Genomic DNA, 27,355 nt, shown 5'->3' on the forward strand with positions numbered 1-27,355 from the left:
TTCATTTATTAATATGTGAGTTCTTTGGGATGTTAAATTTAATGTATGCTTTAGTAAATAATGGCAATGGGTGTGGATGTAGAGTGGTTGCAGCTTGGAAAGCATGCATATGCTGGAGAGTCATATCTCCTATCCAAACTACAGCTTTTAAGGTATCAAAATAAGTATATCAACATAATTATTGCTGCTTACTTCAGTTTTAATGAGGAAAAAACCATAATAATACATGAGAAGAAAGAAGGCTTGACAGGTGTATCAGCAAATGGCCTTATAAAGAAACAGATGCAGCTTTGTTTTCAGCAGAGATGTAGAATAACAAGAATAACTTTAAAATAAGGAATTCATAGTCAAGTTCAAGCATTCATAAGCAGTATTCAAATATCTTAAACATCCCCTTCATCTGTTGGAGATCAATATCTGCAGTACTACATGTTTTATGGATGGTTTTATGTCACTCTGAATAACTATTTAAACCTGCTATTTAAAAGGAAAAGATTCTCTGTAGCACAATAGCCAGCCAAACACTGTTGAAAAGGCAAGTGAGAGCAGGTCTTCTCTGCCACACAATATGTGCAACACTCAATTTGTGATAAACCAAAAGGCCAGCATAAGGAGGGGACCACAGAATGGGATGAAGCCATCCAATAGCCCAGTGACATACTCATGACCCTCATACACTTTCAGTTCTTTAGACACCATAAAAGATGCTTTTTCCATCGTATCTATTATTGTTGAACTAACCTCTTGCTTTTGCAAATTCATTCACTCTAGCACTCGTCACTATCAGCATTGTGCCTTTGATCCATGCAGTAGGTCACACAGCTCATACTTTTGGAGATGTTCTAATTTGTCTTCTGCATCTTCTCTTCTCTGCCTACCTTAAATCAGAAGCCAAATGGGCAAACAACAGTGGTTCTGTTTAGACATGAGGATTGTTCAGCTACCTACTCCAGTCATCTTCTTTAAACCCCATGACTTCAGCTTCCCCACAAAGAAACTGAAATTCCTTTCTTCATCTTCACATAATCTACTTCAGGGATAAGTCTTGGCCAGATTTTGTATATTTTGCTCTAGCCTAACTATGTATTAGCCATATATGTATGTCTGTGTTTAAAAATGTGTTTAAAAATCAGGTAGTGTATGTATCTTCCATATCTGCGCTGAGATATATCTGATCGTAGCACTTAGGGTGGTGTTAATGCACATTAGCTTCGCACATGTGAGGCTAAATTTAAAGAGATTAAATTGGTGTCCAAGCATGAAAACATCATGGAAAGGTAGCATCAAAAATACCAAAAAGTTAGAAGGTGTGAGTTGAAAGCTATGGGAAGCAGCAGAATGAATTCTTAGCTCCTGTTAGGCTCAGAGCTAGAATTCTTGTGTGGGAAGTGAAGTAGAAGAAATTAAAGACAGAACTGAAAGTTGCATTTGTTTGGTCCACTTCTACAGTACATGCACAATAAGTACCAAGTAAATATAAATGTGTTTTATTTTTATATAAATGTATTATAAATCTATATATTTAGTGATGTACTTGGCAGTGTTAGGTTTACCATAGGACTCAGTGATCTCAAAGCTCTTTTCCAAACACAATTCTTCTGTGATTTCATAAACATTTCTTTACAAGCACTCAAAAGCATTTTCAGCCACTGGCAATCAATGACTCTTCAAGGGATGAAAATGAAACACGTGGGAATGTGTGCCATCTGGTGACACACAACATGGCACTTCCTAAGACACATGTTGAATCTGATGCTTAAAAATGTTTGTTGATATTTGTGAGCCCTGAAATTCCTTTATTTTCATTGTCAAGATGAAGTCATGGTAGTAATCTGCAGAACTTCACTACTGTTTACTCAACTAGGCAGCAACACATAATTCAGGTGCAAGAAAATTTTTGTCTCTCACTACCTTTCAGCAAAGAGGGAAAAATTCAACACTGTAATGCTCCATAATATAAAAATATTACTACATTGGTAAAAAAATACTAAACTATATTTTTTGTATCTCTTTTGTCTACTTTTTCCTTTTTTGTCATGCTATCAATTCAAAATAGGGAATTAATTGTATTGTGAATTACTACAGAAGGCATGCAACCAAGAGAAGTTACAACTCCATAATAAAATATGAGGGTATAGACATATTCTTACAACTTAGGAGGATGCTGGGAGCAGAAAAATTTTCTTTAGCAGCATTAATTTTTCAGCACACCTATGTGAAGCAAGCATCATCTCTTCCAACAGAGTAATGCATTGCATGGATGCAGGTTTCTTCTCCATTTAGATGAATGCCAGAACCACATCTACTGAGTGCTTTTGGTAATGGAAAGGAGAGGAGAGCAGGCAGTGGATGGTCTCTCCTGCTGCAGCTCTCTGTGGTAAATATCTTACAGTGTCATAATTTTGCAGCATTGCTTTAGGACAGTGAAGAATTGGTGAGGCTGGTTGAGAAAAATATGACCTGGGCCTCTTGCTTGTCCTGCCCTTGCTTGACCAAGGCCTCACTGCTGAATCATGTCTGAAGCAGAGGTCTCATGGCCCAGTGGTGTTTCAGTGAGGCACAAAAGAACATCTCACCTCTGTACCAGCCAACAGCCACACTCCCTTCACTGTGAAATACAAACCTCATTGTAAATCTGGTTCATTAAGGAGATGAGAATATGCACAAAGATCCTCTGATGCAGGTCAGAGAGCCTCTACTGCTTCTTCAGTACATGAAGGAGGACCAAGGTGTTTATTCTACTTCTTTTGTCATCTGTAAAAGTGAAATGACAGAGTAGAACTGTTAGCATTCAGAAACACATAATCACATATGCAGGTGCTTTTATTAAGAGCTCTGGGTGTCAGGAGTATTCAACTCAAATCTGACTCCGACCATACATTAGAGATGATCGTGTTTTTATATTCTATCATTATATAACTTTCATGTTAATTATTAAACTTATATTGTTCTATTGTATACATGGATTTCAGCTAAACATAGCCTCCTTAAATTTCCAACATAGTTTCTCATTATTCTTCTTATGATTATAGAATAATTATATTTAATTACTAAACAATCATCACATCTAACAATTTTATAATTTATCATACTGCTTACGCCAGGTGCAGTGATCTGAGAAAACACAAAGCCTAACATTTTCAGAGTTCTATCTTTAACATTTTCCAAGGTTCCACTATCAAAACCATTTGGTGGATTTTTATGTGAATGAACACCTTCAACAAGTAAGAATGTGAGGAGCTCCTCAAATTCCCTAGTTCTTTGTTTATACCAATACTTTTATGTTTAGGGGCAAGTCTTTTCCTCAAAAGGGGAAAAGCAGCAAATACCAACCCAAATCTCAAAGACCAGTCATTAGATTGATGTACATTGTGGGGTAGCATTTTGTTTTTCTCTGCAACACATAGCCCAGGATTGGCACACTTAGTACTTGAGATGCTTTTAAATGGTGTGTCCATTGCCTAGAAAGGCACCTGCCTGATGAGGTATGAGCATTTTTTAAACAGAAAGACAGAAGCTGTAATACTCAGTGATGCAAAAGAATTTGTGTGGACTTTGCCCAAGGCAATATCTTTGACCTAGATTTGTTGCCTTTGGTTTTAAGACAAATTATATTTCAATATTCATAATCTCTTGGATGCTGAGCTTTTAGCTTTGAACAGTACCACCTATAAATAACTTTAAATAAATAAGCACAACTAGATAGGAATAACTGGTCAAAATGGAAACGCGATATATTTGTACAGCAGAAATAAATTAAATTAGGAATCTACCTAGTAGCCCTGTTTGAGAAATTTAGTAGCTTGCAATGACTGATGCCATGACAGAACTGAGCTGACAATTTTATGTCAGGGAGATATTAGTTTGTCTTAAATTATTTCAGAATAATAAGCACATTAATAATGTGTTTCTTGTTTATCTATGTCTACAGGTTAACAGAAAAAGAAAACGAAAAGAAATATTAAAAGGTGAAGGCAAACTACTCACAGGAGTAGTTCCATTTGGCTGTAAGAACACTGTTTCCTGTCTCTTTTTACTTTAGAAAATAATTCTTATTATCAGTAATTTAAAAGGCAGCCTCTTCTTTATTCCACTGGCACCATACCTTTGTAGCTTTGAGGTCAGAGAGGCAAACAGCTGTGGCAAATGAATCCAAGCAACTAGTCTGGTAGCTTCTCATGGGGAAGAAATGGATTGTGGCAAGGCATCTGTAGAATTTCCCTAAGGCCATCGCTGTATAGAAGCTTCAAAATGCCATAGAGTCCTGCAGTGTTCAAGTGATCACTTAGATTAGGTTAACAGAAAGATCGTTCTTTGTAACGAGAACAACAAGCAGCAACCAAAGAATATTGGTGCTTCAGCAGGAGCACACCTACTTACACTGCATTTGCTTCCCCCCACAGAGAGGAGAGGAAACCTTTTAGCACTCTTAAAAGTGTGAGACGAGCAGCGCTGTGTAGAGCCAAGTGTTGCAGGGATGGCAGCGATGTGCGAACCATCACCAGCGCTCCCTCGGCAGCAGCAGCAGCAGCAGCAGCGCAGTCAGCGCTCCCAGCCCTGTCACCGTGGGGCTGAGCAGGCTGCCAGCAGCCCTGCTGCCCCTTCGTGCTTGGGAAGATGATGCAAATGAAGGTGGACAGAAAACCACTGCAGCAATCTCCTCCTGATCACCTGCATCACTTTTTCTCCTCTGAGACCCAGGGTCTCCTTGATGGAAAATGCATTCACTTTTTCTATGGCTGCTCCTTGTGACCATGACAAGGCACCTGCTTTTCTGTAGACACCTCCTGTCCAAGACAGTATAGCCCAAGGAGATTACAGGAGACAAAGAAAAAGAAGATTGAGTGCATATTTCCACCAAGGCCCCAGCATTGCTGAAGTATAACAACTGCAGAATTACTCAGCTTGTTCAGTCAGGAGTGTTCTCTTTTCTTTCCCCAAAATAAATCTCCATGTGTTTGGGAGCTGGAATTGGCCCTAAGCAGAAAACCCTAACAATCATGCAGATTGAAGGGCTTAATTGAGGATTTTTACCCTTGCTGTGGTTTATCATATTCATCCCACAGAAACACAGTATTTTCTGGTTTTGACAGAGGTGCTTTGCTGTATCTGCAAGAAGCATTGCCATCAGCAGGAGCCACAGCCCTGTGTTGCCTGGTAAGGCTATGCAGTGCAGCACCCAGCATCAGCAGGGCATGCAGCAGAGGTTTTTCTAGTCTGCAAAGGGCTTTTTGGTGCTGATCCCTCAATAAATGAAGCTTCTTTTACATCAGAAGAATCTCAGAACAATAAACCTACACCATCTTTTTATATCATAGCATTCTTGGAGAAATACCCCCACAGTGGACATCCATACAACTGAGATCAGCCTCTGGCACTAATCTCTGGTATTAGCATAAATGATAGCTGAATTGTAGTAAATTTTATCTTTAAGAAAACAGATAATAGAAACCAAATGCCCCTGGTGAATTCTTATTAACTTGCTCATTGACAACTAGAGCTTTTTTGCTAACTGTGTCTTTTCAGCAAACAATTTCCTGTAACAAACTTATTGAACTTCATCTAAAAAGTAAATATTGGAAGTAGACAAAAACCCCCTGTACACAGAAAATGGGTGAGGAAAAGCTATCTTTAGTTGATAGTTTGAAAGTCATATTGAATACTTTGCTGAAATAACAATAATGCGCTGTCCTGAGAGGACATAAAAAGCATATGCTAAATGGAGTAATGTGTGTATTTTGCATGCTTTTTTAAGAGGATTGACTATGTGGGAGGAGAAGGAAACACTAAAAGAGCTTCAGATGAGAAAGGAACCACTGGTAATTATCTTGTATTGTCACCAAAATCCATATGTAAATATCTAGTAATGAGCTTATAGATCCTGAGGTTAGAAAACTGTTCAGCTTCAGAAATTGAGTGTAAAAGAGATCTAATCTTGTGTTCAGCTATTCCAAAGCCAATTCCATTTAAATAACTAGATCTATTTGAACATGTACTATCAAAATTATGAAAGATTTGTTGAAGTCATAGGGTTGCTGTTTTCTTAATGAGTATAATTAGCACTATAAGCAAATGGAATTGCAGTCTCCATCATGACTAAACAATTAGGTCTGCTTCTGGTATCCAAAACTGAACCAGGATTTTTGCACTGAAGTGACTGGATGAAATTGTGAGGGTTGGTTAAGCAACTTAGCCTAGTTTATTTCTTTATTGTCCTTACATTTTTATATCAATATATGAATATTTAGCTCTGATGTAAAGCAAGAGATAGTTCTGTTTCCAATATAACATACAAGAAATCAGTTAGCATATTATAGATATAAGCTCAAATCTTGATTCAAATTCATCTTAATTTGATTAAAGAAGCTTTCTCTAGAGGCAAACATAAATCTTCCCTCACAATGTCCTTCCTGAGCTAGTGATTGTTAGAAATATGTCAAGAAGGAATTTTGCTCATAAGAATTCACTTTTGCCCATAAGGAATCTCATCTTTTAATACTTTTAGGTTGACACTAATATTTGAGTTAGATGCCAGAATCAACAAAATAGATTTTCTCCTTCAGCAGGGCCAAAAGCTTGACAGCCTGCCAGTGGCTTGGGAGTAAAGCAGGTCAGGTCTGCTCTGCTGGAATGGACCTTGGTGTTTGAAATGCTACTCTGCTGAACACAGCATATTTCATTTAAAATACCTCACATTTTAATTTTCATTGTATTTAAGGTTAGTTCCAAGGGACGCCCATCTCTGATTTGGCAGGTCTGTCCCAAGGCAGGCTTCTGCAGCTGGCTGCTGAGTGGTGGTAGAGAAGCCCCCAGTAATGATCATTTTACCAGCCACAGTAGTGATCATTTACCAGCCACAGTAGTGATCATTTACCAGCCTCCAGACTCTGGTAGCTTTTGGTTAACTGGCAGGCTCATTTATTTTTTGGCTTTTATATTGATTTGAGGCCCAAACCACATAGGTACATGGTCACATAGTGAGCTAGAAGTGCTTATTCTCTTTAACTCACTTTTTACTCACTGAACTCATGCTCTGATTAAACAGAGGTCACTCTAAGATGTATAGAGGACAGCACAAACAATAAAAATTCTCCAGCTGAAAAGAACAACAGAGATTGAGAATAAAATGAAAGATGACAAAGGAAAATGAAATAAACAGAAAGGAAGAATAAGATATTTTATTAATTCTTAAACAGTAATACCATGACTGCTACTATCAGTAAAATAAATATTACTCTATTACTGGGGAGTGGTGCATTGAAAGCAGAAAAAGGTAGATTTTTGGTGTGTTTTCAATTGATGGACTACCAAATTCAGTGTCTGTCAAATTCAGTGTAAACCCACAATTCTGCAGGTTTTTTTAATATGATTTTTAGAGTTCAAGTCTCTACAGTTTCTTCTGAGTATAGTTGCTAGGCACGGATATATTTTTATATATTTTTATATATTTTGATTAAAATATAAAATCAGAATTTTTGAATAAAAATTCTGATTTTTACTGCAGTGGGTCTCCAGAAGGAAACAAAGCAAAGTCCTCAAACAGTTAACAATTACTTTCTTTCCTTTTATTTACCAAAGAAAGGTAAAAAAAGTTAAGCCCTAGAGGCAGTAGGATCTTCAGGATCTCAACATACAGTGCTGCCTTGTGCAGGATGAGGACAGCCAGAAACAGGCACTGAGAAGGCACAAACTGCCCTTATTCATCTGAAACCAGGCCCTGCTAGACTAAATGCTAGCACTGTATTTTTACTGTTAACCCTTTCATCACTAAGGGGAGACATCAGGAAAAGCAGGCTGACCTACGTGCTCTTTAATCCAAATAGATTTATCACTAAAACAGGTGTTTGAAAAAAAGTCAGGTGCTCTCTCAGGGGTCTTTATTTTACCTGGGTTGCTGGCTCCATCCTCAGCAGCAGTAGAGGTCTATATTAGAGTGGAGTATTTCAGTGTCCAATCTGTTTTAACCTGGGGAAGCTAAGAAACCACTATAATTACACAATTCTATCCCCAAAGACAGAAGTCAAGCTTATCCACATCTGAGCAGGATTCTCTCCTTTTCTTATACCTTCTTTCTTCCTCTTCTCTTGCCAAAAGCCAAAGGCAAGTCTTGCTCCATATGAAGCAAGGATGTCTTAAGGAGGAGTTAATAGTTTAAGAGACTGGCTACCCCTAAAGCTTTGCAAAAGCAGTGCTATGTAAACCTCTCAAAGCCAGTCCCAGCTTTTGACAGGCTTGTCACCAAGTTGTCATGGGCCCCCAGGAGGCTGGATGCAGATGCACTGCCTTGCCTTTGGGGGATCCCTGTCCTTTCACCTTCCAGGTGCAGCTTCCAGCAGCACTGGCTGCACACAGGCATGTCTTGTATCATAGACAGGTCAGCAACTGATGCCAACCCCCAGCTCAATGTACGAGCCTTAACGTAAGGCTCATGAGTGATACCTGCTAAAGGAAGCCCTAAATGAGAAATAGTTTACTCAGAGGTCACTCAGAGGTCCCCTAACAATCTAGATGGATTTTTTACAGATAAAAAGAGACTCCATAGAGAATCACTATATGAAATGAAGATACCTGAGCCAGTTTCTTGTAGAAACCTCCCATGTTTTGGCAAGGAGAGACCATTGTTGTCTGTTGTATCATGATTTGCAGGCAGGTAAGCCAATTTTAAGTCAGAAATACATGCTGTAGTGTGGATACTCTGGCCACAGGTCTTGTACAGATTGATGAGATATTTTCACTTCTGCTAGGTTAGAGAAAGATAGACTGCAGCTTCCTTATTTGTGAATACTTTCCACAGGGAGAAGGACTGTTCACCTTTAAGTCTTCCAGTGAATAGATTGTGCAAAATGAATGAGACTTACTTACATGCTCAATTTAAAAGAATTGATCTTCAGAAAAACAAAAGGATTTTCCTTTGCTCAGGGGAGAGTTGGAAAATGAAATAAGACACTGAAAAGACTGATAAGAACAGTCAGTAGAAATTGCTTCAAAATAGACAGAGGAAAGTATTTAAGAAGAAAATGTGAAGTATAACTGCTGGCTACAATTACAGACAAGATACCTTCTTTCTTAAACTTTTGTGCTCCCTATACGACACTAAAACCACTAAATAGATTAATCTAGCACACACATGTATATTAAATCAAATTGGAAGCACATTTTAGGGAAGAATTAGTTCTCTGGTATAAAAGTGAAGAGGCTAAAACCTATTTGTTTACTTACATATTTGCATTGTCTTCAGCAGGGGCTATCACATGCATATCCAGCTACTATTAGATCATTTTATTCCAGATTGTATGTATTCTGGAGGCTCTAGTGACAATTATGAAATTCAATCACAAGTTATTGTTGAACTGTATGTATCTCCCATCTCCTAAAAAGTTCAGGATGGTAAGACCAAAATTATTAAAAAAAAAAAAACAAACGAAGTTAATTCAAATCTTCTTTCTTCAAGATCAAGTTAGTCATGACCATGTTTCTAATTCAGTATTTTGGTTTCCTTTCTCAAAGAACAATGGGCTAAATTCACTGTGTATATAAATGAAGATGTCTAATGTAAGCTAATGATGGAATTTCTCTAACTAGACAAAAGAATGAGTGCTTGTGGAATTTTTGCATTTTGTTTAGGAAAAAAATAACCTTTGTGATCACAGAAAAAAAGGGATAAAATACATACATATTTAAAAAGAAAAAGAAAAGCTTCCCCTTTAGCTAAAAATTACCTACTAATTTGAGTAATAATACTGCCACGAGCACTTATATTAAATACATTAAAATGAGAATCCTGTAACTTTTGCAGGCCTGATTTCTACTTGAAGAAAAATCCTACAGACATGTTAGTCAGGGTAATATCTTCTGCTTTCCAGTAATAAGAAACTGTGAAGCACAACACGTGCACAAGGACAGAAATCATTGACCTCTTCCTTGAAAAAGGCTGGGACATCCAGGCTTATGGATCCTGGCACTGCAGGTAACACTACATGTGTCACCACTAGAAAGTGGAATGTGTCACCACTAGAAAGAGAGCACTGGTTTTCTGTGTTGTCATTTTGAAAATGCCAGGGAGTCTTTGTCACAGCTTTTACTCCCTGAAACACAAAAACTGAACCAGCCAAATTATACCATAGGGAAAGCAAATAGCCTGGATTTCAGAGGTTAAAAGCTGTGCATGATTAAACACAGCTCTCCTGACTGGTGAACCTTTAACTCTCAATATGAGTCAGTGTTTCTGTAGCAGAGATGCCCAGGTGCCCTGGAGTATCTCAGTCTGTGACTTTTTCATTTTCTTATTCATTACAAAACATACCCAGGTTTTGAAAACTTGACATCTACCAAAGACAGGTGTTAAATGACTCAATCAAATACAAAACAGTAGTGAAAAAATACAGCTCCTGAAGACTGAGACAGGACATATAGGATACCATTAAGTTTTAATGATTCATATAATCTCCTCACATTGACTTTGGCTGAGCTTTTCATAGAAAAAGAAAGGAGGAAGAAAGTTATAACAACTCCTAATCACATTTCTCAGTGATTTGAGGAAATAAGGATTGTTTCAGCATGCAGATATAAGAAGTCAGGACATAGCAGATCCACTTCAAGGTCCCTGCTTGCCTTTGCAATTTGGGCAAATCATTAGGTCTAGGTTCTTAAAGAAGTGAGTCAGCTTTCTGCAGGCAGTTTACTTCTTATAGGTTCTCCCCTCTGTAATAACCCCAGTGTGTCCACTCCTACAGCAGTTACGCCTTTCTGTGGGTATGTTGAAACACCAAATTTCAAGTCTCACCTATAAATTAAGCAGAGCAGGGTTTTGAATCTTGCTCTTCCACCCTAGAAGTAACAGAACATAAATTTTTGATTCATCAGAACACGCACAAATACATGCTGATGCTACTGTGCTAAGCCTGTATCCACTGACCGCCTGTAACCTTAGATGTGCTCTCCAGGCACAGACAAGAGAGAGCCCTGCTAAGGAGACAGACTAATTTTGAGCAGGTTTTGCCTTCAGTCTTAGTTCCAGCACAATAACAAGGGGATGATGATTTAGGTGTTTTGGGAGCTCTTGCTAATGCCACCTGGCAAAAAAAGCCCAGAAGCAGCTCAGCGATGTATTTGAGCACATCAACAGCAGTCAGGCACCCACGGGGCAAGTTGCATGTATTTACACTGTGTCTAAGACAATGGCTCACAGATACTAGGAGAGGTTTTGAATACTCTAGTTGTGTAATGAATTTGGGTAAGCTACTCAGAATTTCAATGGCAATTCACATTTCATAGGATCTAGTCTGCTTCTCAGTGCCATGAGCACAATAGAACAGTCTCACCATGGAGCCTAACATGACACAAATTCTTACAAAGAGATGCAGGGCAACGTGCTGGAAACCTCTGTAGTGTCTTTAGGAGCTGTTCCCAGAAGCTGGAGCAGCAGCTGTGGAAGCTTACATCACAGTCTCAATGACAGAACAGGAGCTGAGTAAGCCACTGACATCATTTAAACGCAGAATTTATTTAAGGTTGAATGTAGGAATTTCTCTTGGAAGTGGTAAAATAAGAGATCTCCTCTGAGAGACATTACTCAATAATTTACCATTTGTACTTTGGCCTACAAAATTATATTTTGATACAAGTCATAAAATGTTTTCATTGGAGATACTGAAATACTTACTAGAGTTTCATGGTTTGGAATTTCTCAATGGAACCAGGGCTGTGACAATTAGTGCTAATGTATTAAAGGCTTACATACCCGAAAGGTATAAGGTTTTCCTACCTTACAATCTGATTTTCCATTTCATCACTCTTCTATGTTGAACACCATGCTCTGCAATTTTCTCTAGTTTAGGTAAAAAATTAAATCTTTGCAATAAGCAAATCTTCAGTCATTAAATTCCCCCTTGTTAATGGACAAATGTCTGACAGAACTGGATTCAAACCAGACATAAGCAGCTTATTAATTATTAGAATAATAATAATTATTTAATATTGACAAATATTAAAGAAAGTAAGAAAAGCAAACAGAAAAAAATTCCAAGAGTTCACAGCACCAACACCAAAAGTTGGATGGAAGAAATGCAATGCAGTACTGCATCTTTAACATAAGGAATCATTTATCATGACACTTGAATGGCTGTGACAATACAAATTGCTAATGAGGTATTAGTTTAACCAATTTAGAGAACAAATTAGAATAAAAGGGTGTCAAATTGCTACAGTTATCCATGGCAAGGCAGAGAAATAGCTGTGAAAAATGCTCTTTCAGCAGCAGAAAAGGCAAGGTTATACAGGGTACAAAGAAGCCCCACTGGTTGGAGAATGCTCTGCACACAAGGAGGAAGATGGATGTACAAACACAGCACTACTGACCTTCAGATCCTATCTTCTCCAATGACTTCTTACATCATTTTGTGTGGGGGTCAGTTTTTTTGCTGGGTACGGGTTTGTTGTTGCTGTTGAGGTTTTTGTTGGTTTGGTTGGTTTGGTTTTGCTGGTTTTTTTGATTGGCTTGGTCGTTTGGTTGATTTTTCCAGGATTATCATACACCTATTGTGGAAAAGTTTAAATGCAGAAACAAACTGCAGCTCTCTGGGACACAGAACATGTAACCTGTGAGCTAGCAACAGTCCTTAGCAGAGCTCACACATACCCAGTGCACGGTGGAAAGGTGGAAGCACCTTCTATCCAAAGCAATGGGGACATTTCGTGTCCTGGTTCAATCTTGTACCTAAAATAGCAAAATGTGATAATGTAATATTTCCAAGTAAATTCTCTGGTTTTTTTCATTTGTTTCTTTTAAAGTGCTTCCTCCCATTCTGCTGTTCTTTTCCAAGATCCTTGAGCCCCTGTTGTAACAGAAAGGGCAGCTGAGGGAAACAGGTCTCTCAGCAAGGAACAAAAAGGGAGTCTTATTCCCATTCTTTATAAATGTTGCATTTAAAAAGAATAGTAAAAATCAAAATGCAGAGCGGGGAATATGTATTTGAGGAAACACAGGCACCAAAGTGAGCAAGAATTTTGTTTCCATCTTTTCTCTTTATTCCCTTTCATACTTTATTAAATGTAATCAAGCAAAGGTAAGTCAATGAAAGGTTTTCTCAGGAAGGGACAGTCGCCATCTTCAGAAATGATTGAGCATGTTAAACAGGGCTTTAAAAACTTGGGTAATTTCTCAAGTTCTAAGCAGAACTTAACCATGCCTGTGGTTATAGCAGACTGCCTTGCTAGGGCCCAGTTTCTGATTCAAAAGTCAGAAGAAGAACTCATGTGCATATATGTTTAGATTCATATTCATTAATTTCAACTGTTTCTTTTTCAGTTGAAATTATTATAGGTTAAAATGGTAAAGAAAAATAAGAAATACTGCTTGCCCAAGAATATCACCAAGATTAGACACATTAAGTCTGGAATCTACAAACCAAAAATAGAGTCCTTTCCAGAAGTTACAGCAAGCTCTTTAACATATATAGAGGCAGGTGTCAAAAGGGAGGTAACACTGCATCAGTTATATTCAGTGTTAATTTCAAAGCAGGAGTGTATGAAATTTTCCTTCTGCTCAATACAGCTGCATTATTTATTTAATTAGTATTAAAATACAAGCTATCTATAAAAAATTCAGTTCCTCAGCCAGTGTCTACACTTCAGCCTGCTGCCCAGTGTAAATATGAGCCGGCTTGCCTGCCAAGAACAGAATGTCTGCTTCAGCCAAGAGTGGGGATATAAGCTCTGCTGGTAAGGATAGGCACTTTGCAGTCTCCAGCCTGGCTTGCTTATAACAACTTTGGATTTTACTGTATCACTCTGTTGCTGGCAGTGTTGACATACCCTCCTCATTTTAACAACTCTGTGGACAGCAAGAAGCCATCAGCAAAACACACAGTGGCTCTCAAACCAGCTTCAGGGCTGTGAGCTGCTAGTGAATAGCAGTCTCTGAGAGCAGCATGGTTCTGAACCAGCACACAGAGCCCCTGTGATTAATATTCATGCTACACATCCCAGAACAAATAGGAGAAGCCAGTCTGATTCAAAGCTCTCTGAAATTGATGGAAACCTCTCCATTGACTGCCATGGGCTCTAGGTCAAGCCCCAAGTGTGTTTATACCTTTTAAAATAGAAGGAATTCACTCTCCACATGTTTCAGTCCCTCACATTTATTGTCAGCAAACCTCTGGCAAAAAAATTCCTTTCTCTGCAATGAGACTCTCACTGAAGCCAGTAGGAGCCATATATACAGAGATGGAGGACATAAACTCAATGTAAAACAAATAGTATACTGGAAAGAATCTTGATTTTGAAATCACACGAGACAAAATTCAGTCATAAAGTGAGTGTTTCTTTGTAAGAAATACAAAATAACTCAAGATTTTGTATACCTGCAGGTTAAGAAGAAAATTTTCAATGAGGCACATTGAACCTTCATAATATAACATTAAAAAACCCACTCCTATAAATCTAATACCATTATAATCATCTTCCTTAAACACTCTAATTATATCCTTCAAGTGTAAGTACTCAAATGTTAATTAAATATGGCCACCTAAATTATGATATGCAAAGTTTTTTTTTTACTTATTAAAGGAATTTAATACTACTCATAGGTGTCTTTGTTAAATGTAGATTGAATCAAGTTAAAGAATAAAACCTCATTTATTTTTATGCTACTTTATAAATTCTCTGAAGCCCAAGTCCTCTCAAAATAGTGTACAGTAATTTGATTAAAACTACCTTCAAATACTTTCCACCACATCTTTTACGTGAAAACACCTTGCAAAGCCCACAATGTCTATATAAACATTTTACAGTTTTTAGTCTATATAAACATTTTACAGAAGATTATCAAAAAAAATACTACAGAATTAAATAAAAGCAGATTGATATGGATCCTCCTCCTCAACCAATGAAATCCTAGCACCACACAAAATCTCATGATGTAGAACTGAGTGCTGGCTCTCCTTCTCTCTCTTTCCTTTTAATAACCAAAGAAATTATTTTCCAAAGCATGACTGTTAATACAGATTGGTTTCAAGAGTAGTTTTTAACAGTGATTTTTTTTCCTGCATTTTGCTTCAAGAAGAAAAATATGAAGTAAAAAAAAAGAAAAAGGAAAAAGATGCAGGAAATACAGCCCTAAGGTCAATTAACAGTGAGTCCCCACGGAAGCAAAAGTTGACATTTCGCGACGAATGGTACTGAATGGGGAGAGCTCCAGTTCTGTGGTGTACTCATTGTCATTGTCATCACTCGTCACCGTGGAAGACTTCTGGATGCATTCATCACAGCAGCAACAGCAACACTCCATAAAGGCCCGGCTGAAAGGTTTACAGAGACAGAACAGGAGAACTGGGGTGACACAGGACTTAAAGAACAAAAGGAACTGACTAATGAGATGGAGGAGGTCCATAGTCTGTCGAGAGACCCCTGTGGACATGTAGGCAGTCACAATGTTGCAAATGTTTTCAGGAATGATGCAAAATCCATATAAAATGGTCAAAGCCACCACTGTGCAGTTCATCTGACTTTCCAGTTGAATCTGTCGCTTGTTCCCCCTCGTGCAGGCTTTTTCTGCCCTCCTGATTTTCCTCGCTGTCACCAGGGAGCAGGTAATGGTGAACAGGGTAGGCAAACAGAAATAGCAGCCGAAGTACCACCAGAGCCGCGCGCCGTCGTAGGTGAGAGCCAGCACGTAGATGGTGTCGGGCAGGGCCGTGGAGATCTTCACCACGCAGCGCTCGCCCGGGGGGCTGCCGCTGTACTCGGGCTCCTCGGTGGCCAGCTGGCGCAGCACCACCTCGGGCAGGGCCAGCAGCAGCGCGCCCACCCAGATGACGGCCAGCTTGGCCGTGGTGGAGGCGCAGTTCTCGATCATCTCGTAGTACATCTGCACGTTGGTGGCGGCTCGGAAGCGGTCGATGCAGAGAGCGCACAGTGTGAATGTGGTGACGCCCAGAGAGGCCACCTGGGAAGGAGGAGAGGCAGCACGGGTTAATACAGGTGCTGTCTGGGGGAGGGTAAAAAAAACCTGGGGGAGAAAAGGGAAAAGAAAATGAGAAAAAAAGGGGGGAGGAAGAGAAGCACCGAGCTTCTTCACCGAGAAGCAGTTGAGCGCTGTGGTGCTGAGCACCATCAAAGGAAGCATCAGACAGCACTCTGCTTCCTGTGTTTGCTGAGCTACCATCCAGCATGCATTCCAAAAACAGTACATGCTTCTATTTTTTGCCCACAAATTCTTATTCCAGCTTGGTGTCAACCTCTCCTGGAGGTCCAAGCAAGCATTGGTGCAACACTGAGTGGGAAAAAAAAAAATTGGAATTGACTAAAATGTAAAACTGTTTCCTCCCCCACTTTTTTCTAAGGGGTGTTTTCCAGAAAGACTGGTTCCACCACAGGGGTTGGAATTTTAGCTCAAAATGGGAGAGATAGGATAGTCTTCCTTCAGCAGAAGTTATGACCACATAACAAGTTCACTATGCAAGCAGGGGATCAAAACATTAAACCTTCCATATCTACAAAACTTAGAAACCCTGGGGATGAAGCATCTACTGAATCGAGGAGGATCCAACGACTATTTTTGTGGACTTAGGTTTTTAAGCAAAATTTTGATGGGATGAAGGCGCGTAGTCATCCCCCGCCATGACTTCAAAGAAACTGTATTTGAAATCCTCAGACTTCCAGAGCCTGTGCAGAACTAATCTTCACTACAGTGGGTAGGCTCTATATAACCAATAGTCAACATTTCATGTAGAAAAAATTCAAGGAAAACCCAGGCTTTATTTCATAGGAAACATTCTGTGGGAGAGTGTACTGTAGGCCAGGAGAAAAGGAAGAAGTTTCATTCTTTAAATGATTTAAAGACGGATTGGAGAGAGCAGAGAGAGCTGTCAATTACATACTGTGAGGAACAAGTACAGAGCAATGTTTATGTTCTCTAGCTTTAATAATCATTATTCTATGCATGAACAGAAATCTTGTGCTGTCATGAAACATCATTTCCTATCATTTTATCCTGTTTATAATTTAATTTCCTAAAATAAATTTGCAAGAAGACTATATACATTTTGGCCTAATTCTATTAGTAATAAATTCAACTTCAGTTCAAATTTAAAGCAGAACTCCCATTAACTTCAATTGGACAAAGACTAAGTGCCCTGTTAGTTTTTAATTCACTTATTTTCTTGGGTTTGCATACATGTGTTATGCTGAAAATGTGTTGATGTACTGTGAAGGAAAAAGAAAGTAAAATAATATTGTTAATAAATGTAAAGAATGTTTACTTTTATAATGAATGAACCATATCTCTGCAATAAAGTAATATTAGGCAGTTCACTATAATTTTGCTTATCAAAATTTGATGTGCAATGCTATATTTAAATTTCATATAGACTTTAAGAAACATTTTCTGATTTCCACCATAATATTGAAATAATACTGTTTACACATCTCTGAAAAAAGTTCTTCAAAGATAGATAGAAAAATTATGCACAATTATATAAATGTATCATTAATTTTGGCCTTCAATATTTAACAGCCATATCAGATTGCTAAAATTGACTATCACTGAAAATATAAGGCAATTGGAATTACAACTGCAAGATGTTGGCTTGGTTGGAGAATTCTTTGAAGCAGCCTCCTAAAAGATGGAATAAATAAGATCCAATCTCTTACTAATTAACTTGCAGAAACATTTAACAATGACAAGGCACTACTGTAAACATTTTTTATAGGCAACCGTTGATTTGGAAGTTTAATTGTCTGACAAGATTTAAAGAAAGCTTGGTAAATACAACAAAAAATAAAAAACATTTAAAGGAAAATACTTACAGGGAAATCTTAATGAACAATGACAAACTTCGCTAACGAAATACGATTTTCCTGTATCACAGCTCAGAGTCAGATTTTTTAATTCAAGATTAGTAGCTTTGTTTCCAAAATATTTAAATGTGTGTGCAGTCTTCAAATCTCTCAGTGACAGCAAAACCTTTAGCCTTAACATGCAACATGTTAAAACAAAAGGGTCAGGACTCAGCTTGCTACAATTACAAGAGACAGGGAAATAACTGAGATCTGGAAATGACTGGGGATTGAAATAAAAATCATCAAAACAGAAGAAAACCTGAGTGTCTGTACATTAAGATGTTTCCTTTCAGCTCTGGTGTGAGCCTCCTCCCAGCCCAAGGCAGACACTTCAGCATTTCACTGCAAACAGACTGTTCCACAGCGGCCCAGACATGAAACTCTGCAGCTGCTGGGGCTGGGCTAATGAAAGAAGACACGTCTGCCATGAAGAAACATAACCTACGGGGCTCCTGTCACATTAACTGACCAACAACTTGGAGGCTTCAAACAGGGAAATAGAGCAAGAGGAAACAACTAGGAATACTGGAAGGCGGCTTTGAAAACCTTCCCATGGATTTACTGATGAAACAAGCTAAAGAAAGCCAGTGTTTCCCTGGAACAAGCAACAGTCTCCTATTTTCTGTAGATTAGCAGAGTCAGTGATGCCATGGAAAAGCTTGCAAAAACCAAACAAAAACACTCAAGCAGATGATCATGGATTCACTCCAGCTGACTTGCTTAAATGCAGCAGAGCAATTAAGGGGTTCAACTACTTCACACAGCAGACTATGAGTAATACCCAGCAAAATCAATGGGTGCTGCTCAAAACCTATGGGAGAGAACTGGGACATGCATTCTGCATGTTCACACAATTTCAGTCTAGGTGTGTTTCTTCATACCAGTCATACTAACAATTAGAGTTAAGCTGAAAGTGTGGAAAAAATTCCGAGAAGTTTTCTTTTCAGGTATTATATTGCCTTGAAATAACTACAGAATTAAGATCATTAATTTGACAGGGAAAAGGTGAAGCACAAATTAACAAAGTGGTGCAAGGCTGCACGGAGTTTAATGGCGCTATTCTTGTAACAGGTGAGTGTCTGATATGCTGTTCCAATCTTAATTCCAACAACCTGGCAGGAAATGAGGCAAGGTAAGGGCAACTCAGGCTCAGTAGTTTTTGATCATCACTTAGTTGTCTGGTTTATTTCCCTATTGTCCACTAAAGATTCTCCTGCAGCCTCTAAGCATTCAGGATGGCATAATTTTACAACTTTCTCTTACTACATGAAATCAGCCAAGTCCCCAAATTTCCAGCTGAATGACCATCAATCTGCTCTGAGGACGTGGTGAAGGAACCCCTACTTTGAGGAGATACCCACACCATTTGGGCAGAGAACTGCTGTTGAAAGGTTTGCTAGCTACAGCACACACAGAATTATTGTTACAAAAGAAGCTCTTTAAACACTGTGGCTCTTTAAAAAGCCTTGACAGAGTCAGTGAGCACTGTGATGCCCCTTCAAAACACTGCATAAACCCTTGGTCATCAGCTCACCAGCTGTTAGTCAACAGTGTCAAAACTGATTTGGGGAACTGAGGCCACAGAGAACAATAGCAAACTCATGAAATGCTCAGCATAATTGCTGTTCTCCTGTCCACTCTTCCAACATACTGGTTCCCCTTTCACAAACTTTAACAATTACCAAAATATTCCCAGGCCTTTCCTGGCCTGCCCTACTTCTTCTCCTGGCTGTGGTCCCACAGCTCTTGGCCCTGGCTTCCAGGAGCAGAGACTCTGGCTAACCAGCAGAGCAGTGTAGATGTATTACAGTGAGTTATGGCTGTGGGAATAAGACTCAATTTTGTCCCACTAATTTCTAGTCAAAAGTAACGAAAACCAGAAACAAAATCAGGAAAGGTGACTTAGGTGAAAAGACCAACAAAGACCAAATTCTGTAAGTGAATATAAAAGAGAGGTTGGGTAATTCCACCCAGTAAGACAAAGAGCAAGAAGTGATATTGCTGCTATCTACAGAAAAATGTATTATGAGATACAAAAGTTACTTAAGCCAAAAGACAGTGAACGTAACAGAATGAAAATCAACCAGCTCTGAGCAGCTCCAGGCTGGAAATGGCAGTGACCATTCTGATGGAGAAGTGAGTGGAAACAATGTAGACTAAGTTTATATTGAACAAGTTAAAATAAAGGTGTTATGAGAAGTAGACCCTTCTACCAGCTGAAGTTGAAGTTTCTAAGACAGAATATATTTTATGTTGATAACAAAGAATTTCTTAAAACAGCATGGCACTCCTCTGTTAGAAGATGAGATGGGTATACACAATATTTTTACATTGTAATGGGAAAGCTGAACTACAGAAGAGGTTGGTGACTACTATCCAAGCCACCTCTGAGCTATCAGTGACACCTCGTAGATTCTGTATATCCTTTCCTGTTATGTCATATATAAATGACTTTCTATTCCTCAAGCCATTATAGACTATAATTTTCTGATGGCTATTCCACATCCACATTAATCTTCATAGCTTTTGAAGATGTTAATGCAACATACCAGAGGGACTTCTGTAGATTTATCAGTTTTCCCTAAGATAAATAAATAAATTTAGCACAGATTACAATACTTTTTTTTTGCTACTCTACACTTACAGTACAAACTCCAGTAATAAGAACAAACTAATGCAAAATAAAAGATCAACACATTGCAAACAATTATTTAATATTTACCTAGATTTCCGTTTTTTTAATAAAAAAGTCCCACTCTACTCCCAGAAAAAAAAACCCAAACAAAACGAAGAAAAACAATCATTATTAAAAAAGAACAAAAATATATCTGTATTTTTCACAAGAAGTGCTATTAAACATTAATGGCTTTATGCATTAAAATAGGGAAGAATCTCACAGTGAAAACACTTCTGTGGTGTGGCAAGAATAATTCAGTAGCCAAGAAGATCTGGGGCCAGTGTACAGCTCTGACATCAGCAATTACCTTATGCATTCCAAATGAAAATCCACATCATCTATCTGAAAGATGAGATGACAATTCTGAAATCTATGATGAGGGAGATGATCCCACACACATGGAATAACAGGTGCAACACTGTTGTTTCCTTTGAAGTACTACCAACATTCACACCAAGGAGTCACAAAGCACACATGCTTTATGTGATATTTACTCTTAATATCTTACACTTCTGTATATCACAAGATATACTGCTTAGAATCAGAGTCTACTTCTATGCACCACTTTTGAGTTCTGCAGGAAGCAGAAGCCAACACACTATCAGGGCACTGGAAATACTCACTAGTACACCACATGCTTATCCAGGGGGTTGGAAATAACATAAAACACGAAAGGATTTCATTTTTGTTCATTTTCCTGTTTGCAATCTACCACACTACCAAATAGGTAATTTTTTTTTTCTTTTTTCTGTGTCACTCTCCACTGAGGATCAAGTTCTCATCACACTACACAAGGGACTCCTGCACTAGTTCTTAATAGCAGCAATATGTAACTACAGATAGAAATCTACCTCTTCCTCTTTCTGCAGGAATAATCCTGTCATATAGAGAAATTACATGCTAGTGTTCAGAGCACAGTCAATAGGGCTGGCATCGCAGATGCTGCCTTTTTGTCTTCACACATATGTAACTTAAATATTACTGACCCAATTTTAAACCTACTCTGACACAAATTCATTTCCATGCTGAAATACCACAGGCAAAGTTTAGCCAAAAGCAAAAACTTAGAGGATCCTAAGGACAGGATTTGCAGAGGAAAGAATGACTGACAGAACAACCAACATGGCAGCTATCATCATCATGGCATTAATACCTAAAGGGCAGAGATATATTAACACTTCAGTTTTAAATAATTATTGTGTGATAAGCACTGAAGATATTCTGCTCAGTTAAAGATAGATCAAGCCATTGCCCTAGAAAACTCTCATGATGAAGCCTTGAAACTGCAAACATCTCTGAGTGTCTTTGTCAGTGACCCAGAGGACTCATGGAGGTTCAGGAGCACAGCTCTGACTGGAGTCAAAGAAGAGACATAAAGAAAATGCCGCACATCAAAAGTCACAGAAAAGACAGATAATACACAGCTTTTATAAACTCCCATTAAAAATGTATTTGCTTGCTTCCCTAAAGTGAAACTTAAAATAGGGATCTCTTTTCACAGCTTTGGAACAGGCAGAGAACAGCAGCTTTCTCTGTGCTTCCTGCTTACCTCTGTCAAGTAAAGAGAAATGGGAAAAAGCCTCACCTCAAATTGCCCTGGAGGATCAGCTCCAGGAAAAGAGAGTAATTTGTATTTCAGTCCAAATCAATCTTTATGCTTTCCACTAAGAATACTAATTGTGATAGCTTTCCTGAGCTGGAACTTGCCCACAAGAAACAGGAGTGATGCGACAAATTCATTGCCAAAAGCACATGCAGAGTTTGGGCATCAGATTTCAAAAGCTTTTACTGTCAGCCTGCTACAGAATCACACCAGTCTTGTATGCATGTTATGGTCCAGATGAGGACACCACAAATTTTGTCCTGTTCTTTGTGAGGTGTCTGGGAAAGGCAGAGGTCCTCATATTCACTAGCACTGAATTCAGGGCTGTGTACCATACACTGGCCTCAGCAACTTCTTGCTCTGTGCTGGACTGCACAGGATGGTAAATCAGCCTCTGCAAACCCTCATGCTAGACCATTCCTCAGTTCTAAACCCCTGCTTGGCTAGAAGTAGCTTGATTCAATCTGTTGACATAGAACACAACCCCCTCAAACAAAGCTTCTCATGTAAGCTCCAAGAGCAAAATGCACACAACTCAAGCAAAGTTCCTTCTTAAGCCTGAAAGAAGGTTTCCAGTCCTACCTGACAGAATCCATTTGTCATCTTGTGCAAGTTGCTCTGGGCCTTAAACAACTTATTTAATCTCATCACTACTGGCCTTCAGCATTAAAATGAAATAAAGAAAAAAACTTAATTTCACATGACCTACAGTTGTAAAATATTTAAAAGCACAATAACAGTACAGATTTTGTCTACATTTGTATTTCTTTCTAGTAAGGCCTAGAATAAATCTGTAAGTAGGGAAACTGGAGCTATATTCAAAAGTTCAAAAGACTGAGTGCCTTGAACAAAACCAAAAGGATTCCACATCAGCAGGAATTACCCAAATTCATTGTCTTTCTATTGTCATTTACCTCACGTCTCCTGATTCTGAGTAATACTGACAAAAGCATGTGAAAGACAAAACAGTGTGCAGGTAAACACTTCAGACATGTATGCCAAAATCTAGACTTCTGAGCCATGCAGAAAAATGGCAGAATATTAAAAGAGCAAAGGAGAAGCACATCTCCATACATCCTTACAGGCAGAGTAGCTGCATTAGTTGTTCAAATTCTCTTCTCAACTCCTTTTCAGTACACTCAAAACTAGTAGTTACAAGTGGCCATACTGTTATACAATATATAGCTGAAATTACTACTTAATGTACTTGTCATAGAAGATCTTTATTAGCTATGGGAAAACTGCCCTTTAAATTAAATTTGTGAAGACATTCCACTGCTGGAAGCTCAGCCTTTACCTATACAAATGTGCAGGAAGATATCATAAAGCATTTTTCCCAGACTGAGTGGGCATATGTGTTATCACCAGCAGCAGATGCTTTGTTGGAATTCTACACAATATCCATAAAACAGCACAAATAAAAACCAATTGGTCACAAGAGGCTAAACTAAGAAAACTCAAGGTATTTCCCTGGGATCACTTGAAACCTTCAAACAGCACAAAGCATGCTTGAATTATGTTAAAATGCTGTGATCACTGCATCACTTGCTGTGGATAATCAGCCATCCCCTGTTCTCTAGTTCTAAGAGTAGAAGCTGGTATGACAGAAGACTCAGGCCAATAAGGGGTTTTGATGCTTGAGGTATTTCTGGATCTACAAACCCAGGTGAGACACATAGCTCTCTCTCTAAACAGCATATGCAAAAAACCCCCAAAAACAAAGAGATGAAAAGATGGAACCAAGAGACCCTTAAAAGAACTAAACACTGTGCAAACTTATAGAAAATACCGACAGGAGGTTGAAATGTGTCCATCTTCAGGAAGATGATTCCATATTTGTATTCCACAAAGTTCTGGACACTTCTCCTGAAGATATCTGTCAAAGCTTTCCTCTCAAGGAGATAAGAAGACTTCACCCTTTCCCTCTGTGTGAGAAGAAGAAGGGCCTGCCCAGGTGAGTTACAAAGGAAAAGAGAGTGTTGTTCAGCTGTCAGATGAATGTACTGCTGTAAACAACCCTTGACAGAGCAAGGAGCAGCAGCTGCACATGGGATGGATTTCATGACATGCTACACATCTGCATTGCTCCTGGTGGTGTCAGTGTCACTGTGTAATGCCTCTGAGGTTAGATCAACACTTGGAAAGTGGTGAACTTTTGCTCTAGCTGCCTTCTCTGCCTCAGCAGGGTCAAATCCTGATTTATAGGACAGTGTCCTTCATTCCAGGCTCCAGGTGAGCTGTGGAGTCATGATCCACCAGTGTTCAGTATCTGTCACTCATTGCCACAGTTTACAGAGAGGGAAATCCAGCCTTTTACTTACTCCTCTCAAGGTGATGAGATAATTTACATACATGAGTATTATGTTTAATGACACTGAACAAAAACTATACATTTCTGGGAGCAACACAGAACCCTAAGGCTAGACCTCTTTATATTTGTAACTAAGAACTAAAGTTCTTAAGAACTTAACTTTAGAACTAAGTTATTATACTTCAAGGACAAGGAAAATGCTTTACTTTTAGACACCAGTGATAACTAGGCCTAACACAGCCACCAGTTCACCTGACTGGACTCTTGAATGAGACCAGCTCTAGACAGCCACAGAACTTTAAAGTGAAAAAACAAGGTAACATTAAATTATAATGGCATATAGCAGCAGCTGAATATTTTTCAGGACTACAGTTTTGAATTTCAGCAACTACATTTCAGCTAAGCTATTTTCAGTTTGAAAAACTCTTTAGTGCCCAAAGCTGCAAAGCATAAGCAACTAATTTTGAGGAACAGTGTGGCCACACAAATCATCTAAAATACTGATCTATTTCAACTTTGTGTGTGGATGCACCAAAAAAGTGTTAGGAAGCATGAAATGTCACATTAAAGTCCTTGAAACACAAACTACAGTATCTATTTTAAATGAAATGGTTACTTTTAAAACACTGCAACTTACTTACTGGTTACTTACTGAAATGTCACATGAAAGTCCTTGAAACACAAACTACACTATTTATTTTAAATGAAATGGTTACTCTTAAAACACTGCTACTTACTTTTACAGGTTAACACAGCAGCCCCAGAATCCATTTCAGGAATTTTAAAGGATTCAAGCACTAAGTTTCTCCATAAATACATATTTACTGCATCATGTCTTCTTTTTTTAAATGCAGGTGGTATAGTACTGGCCTAGAATTCAACTAAGCGTAACACAGCTCCACCCTTTGTCCAATACCACCAGTAATAAACTAAACAGATGAAAGAAGCAGCAGCAATTTTATGGCTACACAGGTCACACATTTTTCTTAACACTTCAAAATATCGTAGTATCATTTGACAGTTAATTCTGTGTTACTGTGTACTAATGTGCTGCTGAAACTGACACTTTATATTAATAACAAGTTGGGTATTTGAGGGTTTTCTGGGAGGGGCATAGGGGGTTGCTTTTTTGTTTGTTTGGGGTTTTTTTCCTAATAGCTCATTCTTAGGACAAGAGAACCACCAGTTGTTTCCTCTGCTCTCAGTTACAGAATAATGTTGGACATAAGGTTTCGGGAATACAGGAGAGCCAGCCAGAACTCCAGGCTACCGCCGTAGCAGCAAGCCTCAGTGTTCAGTTCCAGTAAATAAATAAAGCAGACAACCTGAGCACTGCCGGCAGGACTGTGGCCAGCTGTCTGAGAGCTTCTTTGACAGAGCCGCTGAACAGCTGCCAAGAAGCTGCAGTTTAAACGGAGCTGGTGTCTTTCAAAAACACAAGAACAAAAACAAACCCCAACAAACCTGCAGCTAAATAAACGTGAGATTTGAACGCTGAAATATAAGTTAAGAGTCCAGACATTCCATTGATGGGATGATCCCATTTTTACAATCACCTCCTTACAAGCGATCCCCTCAAGCCCTTCATCCGCTTTCCTGACCCATCTTCACTTTACTGAAATAAACAAAGTGAAAAGCTTGAAATCTAATTCTGAGAGGATCACTTGTTTCTCAGGGTCACAGGGAACAAGGAAAGTTTGGCAGAAGTCGCGCGAGTGGCAGGAAGCGCCGGACGCACTCAGCGGGAGCCGCAGAAATCCCGGTGCCGCTGGACCCGGTGCGGCCACTGCCGACTGCGCTCCCTGCGGGGCCGGGACGGGCTCCGCTCCGTCGCAAGAGCACTCAGGAAACCCGGACCAAAGCGCACCGGGACGCCCCCGGGCCGGCAGCGATGACAGCGAGCAGCGCCGGCCCCGCACACGGCTCAGGCTTGCGGCGGGGAGAGGAGCTCGGGGTTCGCGTATCCCCACCCACGGACGTTACCTCAATATACGGGACGATTTTGCAAGAGAAGTCTTCTAGAAGCCACTTCTTGGTGAGCTCCTGGAAGATAACCAGCGGCAGGCAGAAAAAGACGATGAGGAAATCCCAGAAGGCCAGGTTGGCCAGCAAGGAGTTGGAGATGCTCCGCATGTAGTAGTTGTGGCAGACGATGCACATCACTGCCATGTTGCCCATGATGCCGATGCCGAAGATCACCACGGAGAGGCACATGACGGCGTAGGCGCCGTACGACTCCTCGGTCAGCGGGTAGAAGGGGTTGCGGAGCCGGGCGCGGCGCCCCGTGGCGTTCCCGCGGCCCCCGGCGCTGCCCTCGGCGCCGGCCGAGCCGTTCAGGGGCAGCCACCGGGGCCCGCCCGCCCCGCCCCTCCCCGCCGCCGCCCCGGCCCCGGCTTCGCTGCTCCGCGCCCGCCGTCGCCCGGTGCCCGGGGCCCCGCGTGGCGCGCAGCTGCCGCCCGGCCCCGCCGCTCCGCCGGGAGGGAGGGCTCCGCGCCCGGGCAGCGTCGCGGCCGCCCGCCGGCCGGGGCCGAGGGGCGGCGGGGCCGGCGGCGAGCGGGCGCGCTGCGGGGGCGCCGGCGGCCCAGAGGCTGCGACGGGGTCCGGGGCCAGGGCGCAGGCAGCCCACGCACCCAGCACCTGGCAGAGCAGGGCGAGCGGAGCGCCGAGGGGCCGCATGGCCGGGAGGCGGCGGGGCTCACCCGCTCTCCTTCAGACCCGGCGGCCGCCTCGCTCGGCGGGGCTGGGAGCGGGAGACATGCCCACCCGGCTCCCGGGAATAGCCCGGTCAGGAGCAGCCACGACGCCGCTGCCGCAGGAGCGCTGCTCCCGTTGCCGCCGGGGTCCGCCGCGGGCAGCGGCCGGCGCTGGGGGCGCGACGAGCGGAGCGGCGAGGAGCCTCTTGTCACCGACGCCCGGGGCAGACCCG

At 40.3% G+C, this 27,355-nt stretch overlaps 1 protein-coding gene across 1 annotated transcript; it reads right to left on the bottom strand.

The window, feature by feature from the left end:
• Positions 1-13,003: 13,003 nt before the first annotated feature.
• Positions 13,004-27,112, bottom strand: GPR37 (G protein-coupled receptor 37). Its single transcript, XM_054631596.2, has 2 exons — positions 26,413-27,112; positions 13,004-15,943 (listed from the first exon to the last, which is right to left on the bottom strand). Exons 1-2 carry the CDS (start codon positions 27,103-27,105, stop codon positions 15,125-15,127), a joined length of 1,512 nt encoding a protein of 503 aa, XP_054487571.2. The 5' UTR covers positions 27,106-27,112; the 3' UTR covers positions 13,004-15,124.
• Between the last annotated feature and the right edge of the window lie 243 nt (positions 27,113-27,355).

The sequence above is a fragment of the Agelaius phoeniceus genome, chromosome 5 (genome assembly GCF_051311805.1).
Source record: "Agelaius phoeniceus isolate bAgePho1 chromosome 5, bAgePho1.hap1, whole genome shotgun sequence".
Lineage (NCBI taxonomy): Eukaryota > Metazoa > Chordata > Aves > Passeriformes > Icteridae > Agelaius > Agelaius phoeniceus.